Source organism: Manis javanica, chromosome 5, assembly GCF_040802235.1.
Source record: "Manis javanica isolate MJ-LG chromosome 5, MJ_LKY, whole genome shotgun sequence".
Taxonomy (NCBI): Eukaryota; Metazoa; Chordata; class Mammalia; order Pholidota; family Manidae; genus Manis; species Manis javanica.
The window spans coordinates 67,356,837-67,371,267 of record NC_133160.1 but is presented as its reverse complement, the minus strand read 5'-3'; the positions used below and the strand labels follow the sequence as shown (position 1 = coordinate 67,371,267).

Here is a 14,431-nt window from a genome sequence, read left to right as displayed (position 1 = left end):
CTGTTATGTCCCTGTCCCTTTAAGACTGTCAAAAAGCACTCGCTTTTCTTTGTCACAGAGGCATCAGCTTCGGAACCTGCTCAGAGGTCCTGCTGCCCTACTTCCCTAGTTTCCAGCCCTCCATGCATGCACTGTGTCTGCACTCTGGTGCGGGTGGCTGGGGCTGGGTGTTTAGCAGTCCTGGGCTCCCTCTCCCTCCCGCCAGGAGCTGGGGGGAGGTGTGCTCGGGTCCCGCCAGGACGGGGCTTGTATCTTACCCCTTTCACCAAGCGCTGGGCTCTCGCAGGAGTGGATGTATTCTGGCTGTTGTCCTGTGTCTTCTGGTCTCTCTTTTAGGATTAGTTGTATTTGTTGTATCTTCACAAATATATGTGTTTTTGGGAGGAGATTCCCACTGTCCTACTCACGCCGCCATGTTGGCTCCACCTCCTTGCTTTATTTTTATACTCCACAAATGAGTGAAATCACGAAGCATAATACCCTCTAGACTGATCCATGTTGTTGCAATTTGTAGGATTTCTTTTCTTTTTATGGTGGAATAATATTCCACTGTGTATATGTACCACATCTTTACCGATTCATCTATTGATAGACACTTGGATTGCTTCCATATCTTGGCTATTGTACATAGTGCAGCAATAAACATAGGGGTGTATATATGTTTTCAAATCAGGGATCTTGTTTTCTTCAGGTAAATTCCTAGGAGTGTAATTCCTGGGTCATATAGTATTTCTATTTTTAGTTTTTTAAGGAACCTCCATACTGCTTTCCACAATGATTGAACCAATTTATATTCCTACCAACATTTCTGAGGTTCTTTGAATTTTATCATTCTGAGTATGAGGTTACTGAATTATATCAGGTATAAATTAATACATGATGGGCACACAAGGAGTAATAAATCAATAGGATTGAATTGGTTCTAAATATCATTGTATCATGGGGCAGCTTTGATTAATACACTCCTTACATATCAATAACATATTTTATTTTATTAAATTTGCTGAACATGTGATTTTAATAAAAATATAAAAATAAACTGGGCTTGCTTTTAAAATATGAATATCTCTAAGGGAAAAGTTACATGCTAGGCTTAGGGTAAGTTGTAGGAATGCAAAAAAGAAGAAGACAATTCTTTCTTTCAAAATCTCCGGGTTTAAAAGTCACTGATTTGAAGAGTGTAAGTGATCTTTTGTAACCTGAACATTTGCAGTGATCAATTTCTCTAATATAAAAATCTATTAAAGAAATCCAAACAACAAATGCTATTATGAAATAAATAGTTTTGGCAGAACTGCTAATTAAAAGAGTATTTAAACACAATATTGATGGTATTATAATGTATTTGGAAATAATACATGTGAATCCTAATCATTATATTTTGTGCAATGCTTTGTCACAACGTATGTGGTTTAAGTGATAATTTTATTTGAGGAATTTAACTTTTGGATGTCAGTTTCACAAAAACAAAAGACAAAATGTAAATAATTTTGTTTACCACACATGAAAGCAGTAATCAAGCACTGTTTACCTTGATGCAACTTCTTTTACTACTATGTGGTTTATGTACTTTATATCTATCCTACCAACCATTTAGATTTTAACCACTTCTGACGAGTATTTATGATTGCTTTTTTTTTCAGAAAAAGATACAGCTTCTTTGTAGACATTTTAAAAGCAACAAATTTCACTTTTATCTACCGAAATTTTAGATTACATTTCTTTACTTATAAACCCAACGCTTTTTTCTTAAATGACTAATAGTTTTCCAGTGGCATTAGTGGCATTGATCATAAAAACTCTCACAGATTATTTTCCTTTAATGGAAATGAAGAAACTCAAAAATGAGAGCAAGAATGTAGATAAAATAGTATTTGATAATTAAATATTAATTTCTTCAAAATAATTTTCCTGTTGATATCAAATGCATATTTCATATGAAAGATCATTGTCTTCATGTGAAGTTTAAAGGCGTTAGCTCAAGGTATATAACCCAGATTGCCCCCCAGTCCTGGTTCTCTCCACAGGTCCCTGGAAAAATCACCAGGCTAGAGTAAAGAGGCCAACCATTGGTTTTTATAGATTAATCACTTGACATTTCAATGCCTTGCCTTTAATTCTCTGTAAAATAAACGAGAGAGACGTGATGATATTTAAAATTCCTTCTAAAAATTTTAATATGTCTGCTTGGAAATAAGTAGAGTTTCTGAATGTTTAGTGTTTTATAAATTCTGTAGTTTCCCAAAAAGAAAAAATGCAGATTGCTTTCATCCTTATTTATTAGGACAATATTTTTTAAGTAGGTTATCGGAAGGTTGTGAATTAAAAAAAGGATTTCAAAATTTCAACTTGATTCACAAGGAACCATTTTATTTAGCTTGCAAAGAGCTTATGAATTTAAGAATATATTCTTAGTTGTGGTTGAGATTATGACCACAAAGCAAAGATAAATTTATTAAGTAGGGAATGAACTCCTAGTAGACCTTGCTATGTTAGTCAATTCCTTAGCCTTGGCTATAGTGTGTTATTTTCCAAATGTCAATTAAATTAGTGGATACTATGTTTTTATAGTTGTAGCTGCACAAGAGTAATGATTTTTGATAATTGCTCTTGCTAATTAGCAATTGCTTATTGATTATATTTGTATTCTGATTTATTCACTTAAAAATTTAAGACTAAATCCCCAAGATAAAATTTCATACTTGCTGCACTGTAAGATAAAAGGATAGACTGCATATTACAGTAAAAAGTAAAAAGAGGAAAGCATTATACTCATAGCAATAACTTGCACAGAAAGATTTTTGGTTTTTAAATATCCATTTAACTATTCAGGAAGCTGAATATAAAGGATTCTTGAATTAATTGGTCATTAGCCCTATTAATCTTAGTCATGTTTTTATCTCTAACATGAGACAAATTCACTGCCTAGGTTTCACTGCCTAGGGATCAGGTGTCTTGACCAAGAAAGTCATTATTCTGGAAGTCCCTAAATGGTGACAGAGGTGGTAGCATCAGACAGGACTTATGGATCAACCATTAGCTGCAGCTGAGGTTTTTGTTATGAGTTAGTCAACCACAAAGCTACCAACTGCCCTTGTAATTGTAGCAGGTGAAACCACATATGTTTCTGAAGAGCCAAATATCTAAGCTCAAAGGTCAACTTTTGATAGGCAGACATAAAATATGCAAGGACCTTATCTTCATGGTGTAATGTTTCTTTCATCTATGAAGGTCAATTTTCACAAAGTTTCAGAATTGATACCTTGACAATTCCCCCTCAACTTAAATTATGAAGGCTGTTAGAAGTTTTTGTTTGTTTTTATTAAAATACAGCCACTTCTGTATTTTATACATACTCATATTTTGTATTTTATACATACTCATAGCTTCTGAGTGCACAATGTGATGGGTTTTTTTGTGTGTGTGCAAAATATTTAAGTGCAACTATTTTACTTATTTCAGGTCTAATCAAGTGTAAAGATAAATGTGAAACACTGAGGGGGCAATGCTAATCCCAAAAGCTTAGCTATGCGGTCGTTTTTGTTTTGCCTTTTAAAATAATGAATGCATTTTTTCAACATATACAATTTTTTTAGTTTAGGAATAATATTGTTGGCTACTTTAAAATCTCAGAATTTTTAAATGAACCACTAATAACCATTGTCTATATTACTTAAAGTGATATAATTTGTATGGAAATAAAGGAGTCTTTAAAAATTATAATATCTTAATTCTTTTTCCCAGATATCTTCTTTAAACTTTTAATGTTTGATTCCTGTATTTTATATGATACTATTTCAGAACCAATCATATCAAACCTTAGTTAAAAGAAGGCATAATCAAGGAACAAGCCCTACCTTGGTAGCAGATCCAGGAGTGAGCCAAACATGTTAGGATCTGGAATCATTAAGAGGATCGTAGAAGAGCAAGAAGTAAAGCACTTCAAGGAATTATCCATGATGAGGGAACAAAATTGGAATCGAGACATCAACAAAGTGTTTCTCAGACATAATTGTGAATGTTTCTATTTGTACATATTTCCATTACCAAACATCTTGCCTACAAGAAATGGGAACCTACCATTTTCTTCTATATTTCCCGTGACTAGCATATGCCTGTATGTGGCCGATTCTAAAATATTGAAAGAATAAATACTGGAATCAGTGACCCCCTCATAAACAAAGACGCACAATGATCTTGGAAATCTTGGTAGGTAGTAACATGGCACAAAGTATCAGAAGAAATGAAGGGAAGGGATTGCAGCCTAACACCCACTTATGCCAATGAGCTCAAATCATTTCTCCTAGATAGTTCACACCCGAGGTTATTGAGTGAATTTAGAAAAGACATGCTGAAAACTTTTCAAACATATCTGAGGAATTGTGGAGTAGGAAAGAGAGACTGGACAATTAGGAGAAAATATCTAGATTTTCAAAAAACAAAATGGCCTATGAAGTTCTTAACTTTTTAATTGGCAAGTTGATATTGATTTGAGGATAACAGATAAACTAATTAAATGGGTGACCTATGGGATCCTTAATAAAATATATAACCTTTGTATATATTAGAATACAATGATGAAATGTTCTACATCCTATGTTTATAACTGATTGATGACAGATATGTCCAGAAATGCTTAGTTTTGAGTTCATTAATAATTAACTAAATTTGTTCTTTCTAATAAAAATAGAACACTTTTCTGTACCTGAAATGATGGAGTTAGCCAAAACCTCATATAGCATACATGATCAAAGACTTCTAGCGCTATAGCTAGAGACCAGCTAGTCCTGTTTTGCTTTTCAATTCTAACAGAGATTTATTAGCTAATGCAAGATTATATGCTAATTATTTTATTTGTAAGTCATCTAGATTTCAGACATAAATAATATGCACATTTATGAAAACATACTTATATAGCTATGACATATATTTTTCAAATATAATTCATTGTTTTTATTGGAAAACACACTTAAACATGAAAGAGACAAATTTACATAGTAATAAAGAAAACTTACTGACTTACATGCTCTTTGGTATTGGGTAATTACCCTCTTTACCTTTGTTAACTCATTTATTTAATGGGAAGGTGATAGTACTTGCTTCATAGGGCTCTTAGTATTTTTTATGTGTGTGTATTTGTATATATGTACACACATGTATATACACGTATCACCTAAACCAATGTCTGGCACATATATGTTAGTTATTGTGGTATAACTATTAAAATACATAAGGGGATCATTCAGTTCATTTATTCACCATTCACAATGAGGTATCTTTCTGGTATACCTAACACATTTCTAGTGTGTGGTATTCTTTCCTTATGTATCTTTTATGTCATATTTAATTCAAACTGATTTGAATTCTCCTTACTCTTAATTTAGTGTTCTTCCTAATATGAGACACACACTCACAAACACACACATTAATAAATGCACATTGTCTCACACATTTACAAAATGTCTCTTTCTCTTTTACACATATACATACACACACATATGCCCAGCATGCACACACACAGGCATACAGAAGTTTGGCATGTTGGTTGTGAATTAGACCAAATCATGAAATTAAGGATTTAAAAAAATTTGGAATTTAAGAAAAATTCTACTAAACTAAGAGTCAGAGTTGAATTTTGAAGTATTCAAATTAGTTTGCTCTTACACTTCATTTATATTTTTTGTGTATCTTAAAGACTATGCACATGTATATGAAAATTCACACGTATATAATATGAAGATAATTGCTAATTTCTGAAGAACATTAAAAATTATATTATTGGATGAACATCAGATGAGATTTCAAAGTTATTAATTCTTAAATCTGCAGTTTTCAGTCTTTTGAAATATATATACAAGGAAGTTGGACATACTCCTTCTAGGCTGCAGTTGTAGCTATTGTGAATCTTTTCTGAAAGGTAGTGGTGTAGAGAATGATGCCAGCCAAAACCAGAAGTGGCAGATTTCTCACCATTCCCTAGGCTAATATGAGCCATTTGTTATCAAAGCTCTCCTACTAAAGGTATAATAATTATTAAGTACTTAATTTTGTATACTGTTTTCTAAGTTTTTCTTTTTATTAGTTGCTCATCCGTTTGTTTATCTAACTCTCCCATATTTTCCGCTCATTCCTTATCAGAGAACAGTGATAATCCTACCTATTACATCTCTCTCCATCCCACCCTGCCTCCTCCTGAATGAGGACAAACCAGAATTCTTTTGCTCCCCTCCATCTTCATAGTCATCCTCATCACTCGAGTCTGATTGAGTTTTTACAGTATAACTATAAAAAATGACATTTCATCTTATGAGAAAAATGTCTTGGTTATATCCCAGCTAAATGTATAGACGGGTCTTTCTCCAGGACTTAATTTTGTGACCCAATTGGGGAAACTTTTGGTTTTATTAGCAGCTATCTTCCCTTTTTTTAAATCAGATATTCAGCTTTTAGCAACTAAGTCAAGAGAAAACACATGGTTTGAAGTTATTATTTAGACTTCACAAATCCTTCCTTCTAGACAATTTTTCTTAGGTAAGAAAACAAATAACTCTGACTAGGATCTTTCAAACAAAGCTATTAATATGTTAAATTTATACAAACACTACATCTCAAAGTAATGATTATTTAACTTTAGACACATTAAGAAGTGCTAATAGGAGTGGAAATAGAAAGAAAAGATGTGTATTTTTCTTCCCTTACAGGTTGAAAGTTGATTTTAAAGGGAAAATTTTCTTAAAATAAAATGTGAATTTCTTTATTTCCCCAGACATTTATTGCTAATGTATAAACATTTAAGGAAAAAATTTTATGCCACCTCATTGGTGTGTCAGGCAAAATCTAATGGTCGAATGCAGACAGCCCTGAATATGGGCAATTCTTCACAAATCTGGGGATTAAAATAACAGTTGATCATATCATAGACCTTTTTTCTAGTATAAACTCTGGTATGACCATTTAAAATCAGTTTTTACTACCAACAGGTCAAACAATTTTTACTTGGATTTTATGTTTTCTTTAAAGATTTCACAACTTTCTCTAGAGTATTTTCTGTTTGGAGTTACATATAAAGGTCCTGATTCTTTTGGGAAAGTTAAGTGGACTGGACTTTTGCTATACATTTTAATTGGTTATCTTGCAGATACAAGGGCATTCATGTATCAGTTCTTTCTCTCTTTGTAGGTAGAAATAACACTTCAGGATATCAATGACAATCCACCAGTATTTCCAACAGATGTGCTTGATCTCACTGTGGAGGAGAACATTGGAGATGGCTCTAAGATTATGCAGCTTACAGCCATGGATGCAGATGAGGTAACTCAGAGCCTGTCTCTGAATTTTTAAAACCTAGTATTTCAGTGATCTATCAAATTTATATTATATTTTGACAACTTTTATTACCCAATAATTATAAGCATTGTGTGCCCTTTTCCTAAGAACCTTAACTGTTGAAATGTGTTGTTAGAATGCTAACATAGAAATTATGAAGAGGTAATTTTCTTTTGATCAGCAATTCACAACTATGCTAACTGCTGGTTTCATTTTATATTTCTTAACTGAATTATTTTAATTTCTCAAATGAAAAAATATTTTTGTAATGAATATCCTTTTTCTAATGAATTTATCATTCCAAATTATTATCTCAGTGGTGAAGGTATTGATTTTTATTTTATTTGTAATTTATTTTATTTTATTTTTATTTTTTTAATTTTGGTATCATTAATATACAATCACATGAGCAACACTGTGGTTACTAGATTACCCCCATTATCAAGTCCCCACCACATACCCCATTATAATCACTGTCCAACAGCATACTAACATGCTATAGAGTCACTACTTGTCTTCTCTGTGCTACACTGCCTTCCTCCTGGGCCCCCCATATGTTATGTGTGCTTATTGTAATGCCCCTTATTCCCTTTCTCCCTCTCTTCCCACCCATCCTCCCCATTCCCTTTCCTTTTGGCAACTGTTAGTACATTCTTGGGTTCTGTGAGTCTGCTGCTGTTTTGTTCCTTCAGTTTTTGCTTTGTTCCTATGCTCCACAGATGAGTGAAATCATTTGATACTTGTCGTTCTCTGCCTGGCTTATTTCACTGAGCATAATATCCTCTAGTTCCATCCATGTTGTTGCAAATGGTAGGATTTGCTTTCTTCTTATGGCTGAATAATATTCCATTGTATATATGTACCACATCTTCTTTATCTATTCATCTGCTGATGGACACTTAGGTTGCTTCCATTTCTTTGCTATTATAAATAGTGCTGTGATAGACATAGGGGTGTGATAGACATTTGAAACTAGGATCCTGCATTCTTAGGGTAAATTCCTAGGAGTGGGATTCCTGGGTCAAATGGCATTTCTATTTTTAGTTTTTTGAGTTTTGAGTAATTTCCATACTGCTTTCCACATATGGTTGACTAGTTTACATTCCCACCAGCTGTGTAGGAAGGTTCCCCTTTCTCCACATCTTCGCCAGCATTTGTTTTTCCTAGTCTTTTCTATGTTGGCCATCCTAACTAGTGTGAGGTGATATCTCATTGTGGTTTAATTTGCATTTCCCTGATAATTAGCAATGTGGAGCATCTTTTCATGTGCCTGTTGGCCATCTGAATTTCTTCTTTGGAGAACTGTCTGTTCATATCCTCTCTCCATTTTTTAATAAGATTATTTGCTTTTTGGGTGTGGAGGCATGTGAGTTCTTTATATATTTTGGATGTTAACCCTTTGTTGGATATGTCATTTACAAATATATCCTCCCATACTGTAGGTTGCATTTTTATTCTGCGGATGATGTCCTTTGCTGTACAGAAGCTTTTTAGCATGATGTAGTCCCATTTCTTCATTTTTGACTTTGTTTCCCTTGTCCAAGGAGATGCATTCAGGAATAAGTTGCTCATGTTTATATTCAAGAGATTTTTGCCTATGTTTTCTTCTAAGAGTTTTATGATTTCAGGATTTACATTCATATCTTTGATCCATTTTGAGTTTACTTTGTATGGGTTTAGGTAATAATCCAGTTTCATTCTCTTGCATGTAGCTGTCCAGTTTTGCCAACACCAGCTGTTGAAGAGGCTGTCATTTCCCCATTCTATATCCATGGCTCCTTTATTGTATATTAATTGAACATATATGGTTGGGTTTATATCAGGGCTTCTCTAGTCTGTTCCATTGGTCTATGGGTCTGTTCTTGTGCCAGTACCAAATTGTCTTGATTACTGTGGCTTTGTAGAAGACCTTGAAGTCAGGGAGCATAATTCCCCTGCTTTATTCTTCCTTCTCAGAATTGGTTTGGCTACTCGAGGTCTTTTGTGGTTCCATGTGAATTTTAGAACTATTTGCTCTAGTTTGTTGAAGAATGCTGTTGGTATTTGATAAGGATTCCATTGAATCTGTAGATTGCTTTAGGCAGGATGGCCATTTTGTCAATAGTAATTCTTCCTATCCAGAAGCATGGGATGTGTTTCTGTTTATTGGTATATCTTCTTTAATTTCTCTCATGAGTGTCTTGCAGTTTTTCAGAGTATAGGTCTTTCACTTACTTGGTTAGGTTTATTCCTTGGTATTTTATTCTTTTTGATGCAATTGTGAATGGAATTTTCCTCATTTCTCTTTCTGTTAGTTCATCATTAGTGTATAGGAATGAAACAGATTTCTGTGTATTAATTTTGTATCCTGCAACTCCGCTGAATTCAGATATTAGATCTAGTAGTATTGGAGTAGATTATTTAGGGTTGTTTATGTACAATATCATGTCATCTGCAAACAGGGATAGTTTAACTTCTTCCTTGCCTATCTGGATTCTTTTTATTTCTTTGTGTTGTCTGATTTCCATGGCTAGCACCTCCAGAACTATGTTGAATAAAACTAGGGAGAGTGGGCATCCTTGTCTTGTTCCCAATCTTAAAGGAAAAGCTTTCAGTTTCTTGCTGTAATGTATAATGTTGGCTGTGGGTTTGTCATATATGGCCTTTATTAAGTTGAGGTACTTGCCCTTTATACCCATTTTGTTGAGTTTTTATCATGAATGGATGTATTCTTTGTAATTTAAAAAAACAGATTATTTAAATTTAAAAATTTTAAAGCTCTCTTTCAATTTGTCCTTTAATTTGCATGTACATATTTATAAAACAAAATATATAATTCAATAATAGCTTTATATATTTTAAGGATATTATCTAAGCAACCTAATGGATTTTCAATTCCATTAGTAAACATAAAGTTAGTGCTAAGTGATGACTGTTAAATTTTTGGGGAGAATTTAGATTACTGTCTTCTATATTTATATTTTAAGTTAACTTACATAATCATCATGCTTCTAACTGTATGGCAACTTATATGGTTTGTAATTTACCTTTTCCCATGAAAAATCCCATGACTTATTTTCTTCTTGCTAGGTTAAGTGATTAATTAATGTTCTGGAGTTTCAGAAAGGAGAATAGCCTTCCCAGAAATAAGTATTCACTTCTCCCTTAAGTTAAGCCTAACATAGGTCATAGGTTTTAATTTCCTTACCCTTAATTAAACCCCAGAAATATCTGAAAACTTCACTGTAGCTTATGAGTATGATCTTCATAAATGCATTTATTAACCTTTAAAAGGTAAATAAATAAATAAATGCACAAATTTTAACAGTGAATACATAAATGTAATGACAGCCATTAAAAATGTGTATTGTTTTATTTTAATTATTTAATTAATTAATTTTTATATCCCACTTCTCTACCCCAACCCCTCAACTGTGGTAACTACCAGTCATCCTCAGTGTCTATGAGTCTATTTCAATTTTGTTCATTTTGTTTTATTTTGGTTTTGGATTCCACATGAAAGGGAATCATATAACATTTGTCTTTCTCTGCCTGGCTTATTTCACTTAGACCCTCTGGGCCCGTCTTTGTGTCACAAATTGCAGGATTGCTTTATTTTTTATGGCTGAGCAATATTCCATTGTGTATATGTACCGTATCTTCTTTATCCATTCATCTATTGATGGACACTTAGGTTGCTTCCGTATCTTGGTTATTGTAAATAATATGGCAATAAACAGCTGGGTGCATCTATCTTTTTGAATCAGAGATGTTCTTTTTGTTGGGTAAATTCCTAGAAGTGGAATTACTGGGTTGTGTGGTATTTCTATTTTTAGTTTTTTGAGGAAGCTTCATACTGCTTTCCATAGTGGCTGCATCAATTTACATTCCCACCAACAATGTAAGAAGGTTCCCCTGTCTCTACATCCTGACTAACATTTGTTATTTCTTGTCTTTTGGATAGTGAGCATTCTGAGTGGTGTGAGGTGGTATGTCATTGTGATTTTGATTTGCATTTCCCTGATGAATAGTAAATGGGAATATCTTTTCATGTGCCTATTGACCATCTGTGTTTCTTCTTTGGAAAAAATACCTATTTTGGTCCTCTGCCCATTTTTAAATTGGGTTGTTTATATATTTGGTGTTGAGTTGAGTAATTCTTTATATGTTTTGGATGTTAGCCCTTTATCAGATATATCATTTCCAAACATTTTTTCCTATACCATAGGTTGCCTTTTTGTCTTGCTGATGGTTTTCTTTGCTTTACAGAAGCTTTATAGTTTAATGTAGTCCCACTTGTTTATTTTTTTTTTGCCTTTGATTCACTTGCCTGGAGAGACATATCCAGAAAAAAATTACTCATGCTTATGTTCTAGATTTTTACCTGCTTTCTTCTAGGAGTTTTATGGTTTCATTTCTTATATTTAGGTCTTTAATCCATTTCTAGTTTATTTTTTTGTGTGGTGCTAGATAATAATCCAGTTTCCTTCTCTTGCATGTAGCTGTCAAGTTTTCCATTTATTGAAGATACTGCCTTTTCTCTATTGTCTATTTTCTCCTCCTTTGTCATACTTAATTGCCAACATAGCTGTGGGTTTATTTCTGTGGTTCTCTATTCTATTCCATTGATCTGTCTTCTTATGCCAGTACCATACTGTTTTGATTACTATAGCTTTGAAATGTAGCTTAAAGTCATGGAGTATGATATCTATCTTTGTTTTTCTTTTTCAAGTTCACTTTACTATTTGGGGTCTTTTGTAGTTTCATATAAATTTTAAGATTAGTGGCTCTAAAACAATTGGGATTATATTGAATCTGTAAATTGCTTTGGACAAGATAGCCATTTTGGCAATATTAATTCTTCCTTTCCATTAACATGGAATTGATTTCCATTTATTTGTGTCTCATTTAATTTATTTCAACAGTGCCTTATAGTTTTCAGAGTACAAGTCTTTCATCTCTTTAGTTAGATAGTCATTTTTAAATTTTGCCAAAACATTAAGGAAAAAGAAACAAAACATACACATATAGATAGTTGTACTTTTCTATTAAAAGAGATTTGGTGTTTTAGATTTTTAGTACCTTCTAGTTAATCTGATGTCCTAACAAAATACAACTATGTGAATTTAAAAATCAGATTGGCTGTATTCAATGATTCATAAATCTGGCAGTATCCCATCTAGCAAGAGAAAGAGCTCTACCAAGCTATAGAAAAGGAAAGATTTTTAAAGGTGGAAAGGGAGTGGAACAAGGAAATTATTAGCAGAGTGCATTGTTTTAGGCAAAATCACCTTCCTAAGGGGAATGGAAAGGGTCTATCAGGTGGATTACCTCACTAGTGCTAATTCTGTAACTCCATGTTGACTGGGTAAAGGCTAATTCCTGTATGTGTAGGGTTGAAATTATAATTAGGTTAGGTATTAAGTCTTGGTTTACTAATATTGGCTTTAGTTCAAGTGACTTCATTTTGGGGCTGCTGTCTCCTTTAGTAACAGTTCACCCCTTTGGATAAGACTTTTAGCTTAACTGAGAGACATAATCAAATTATAAGGTATTAACACCACTCTCAGCAACCCTTCTGTAGTTCTTGCTACTTTTGTCAGTCTTCTGTGTGGTCATGCTTTTTGCTCAATCTCTGTGATATTCATAGGCCACAACCTTAGGTTAACAATTCTTAAGTTGGCCAGTCTCTTCATTCTTTTTCTGATGTTCCAGTCTTAGATAATTTTCTTAGTGGTTAGTGGCTGTGAACATGACTTTAAGGTTTTGGAGAGAATACACCACTCCAGGGAGATTAGTATGATAGTTATAAGCAGGACAACTCTCAAGGTTTTGGAGTGCAGTTTGGAGCCATGGTCCCAAGAAACAAACCAATTAAAATTAAATATCAAAGAAAGACCCCAATGAAATAGTCACTGTTTTTAAACCAAGTGGCTTGCCCAGTGATTTTATGTACCTGAATTTCAATTTCCACAAAAATGTTAATCCAGGTGCTACAGGTGATATTAGTCACAGCACAGATACTTCCTTGTCCAGGGAAAAGATAATCAAGGGAACAACTTTAGCCAAAGAGTCTTAAGGATTCTGGTTGGGCAGCTATCATCTTAGTAGCAGGTTTTGCAATACTTCCAATAGTTAGGAAGAGGTTTCTAAACATAGCCTCATTACATTTACTGCAAACTGGAAAAACAGGGTCCTATCAAAGGAAGTGAATCCTTTCTAACTTAATAATATAAATCCAAGGGAGTCAACCAATGAGGTGTCTTTGTGGAAAGTAAGGACCACAGCTGGCTAACCTAAGAGGCATCACCCTCTATAGGCCAGCTGTCTAGACATTCATAGGTCCAGGGGAATGGTAGTTACTACAGACAAAGACAAACCCTGCCAGGGCACAAACCATTCCCACCAATGTGGCACTGTTAATGGAGAAATAGGAGTTTTTGATGACAAATCCAGCAGTCTGAGAGGCAAAGCTTACCTCCCTTAGCAATAGCCTGGGAGATAGAGATGATAGCATGATCTTTCTGGGCCAGTGTAAGAGGAAAGAAATGAAAGAGAAGAGAGATTTTCATGTTTAATTAATGTATAAAGTCTTGATCTGGTGTCTTCATAAGAAGCAGTCTGCCTTGATGTTGACAACTTCTCCCTCTAGTCAATTTGACCTGAAGGTACCTTCTTTTTTGTACAGGCCTAGATGTCAGGTAGAGACCTCTTTAGCTCTGAGATGTATATGCAAGGTCTGAGAACCTGAAGTCTGGCTGTCTTCTGGGTAGTGAGAAACACCTGCCATAGTCTGTATAGAGGAGATTCAAGAGCAGTCTTTGTTCTTAGTGATTCCAAATCAGAAAGATGGGAGAATATTGGAAATGCTAGTTTGGTTAGTCATAGCTAGGGATTTGAGGAAATGAGAATAATTCAGGATGGAGTTTAATTTATAAGCCTATAACAAAACCTCAAAGACAATTAACAGGACTAAAATCCGATTATCTACGAAAGTGCAAACATAATTTTTCTCTCTACAATCATCCCCACTTTTTTTAAGCTTATCACAGTACAACGAATTTGTTTGCATTAGATTTGTTCTGATTATTTACATAACTGCAACAAGAATAGTGATTGATAACAT

At 33.8% G+C, this 14,431-nt stretch overlaps 1 protein-coding gene across 1 annotated transcript in view; it reads left to right on the top strand.

Moving 5' to 3' along the window:
• FAT4 (FAT atypical cadherin 4) overlaps positions 1-14,431 on the top strand; it is a 177,304-nt gene that overhangs the window by 72,837 nt on the left and 90,036 nt on the right. The window contains exon 3 of the mRNA XM_036997876.2: positions 7,180-7,311. Within this exon, the coding sequence (XP_036853771.2) occupies positions 7,180-7,311 (132 nt within the window). The remainder of the gene's footprint in view (positions 1-7,179; positions 7,312-14,431) is intronic.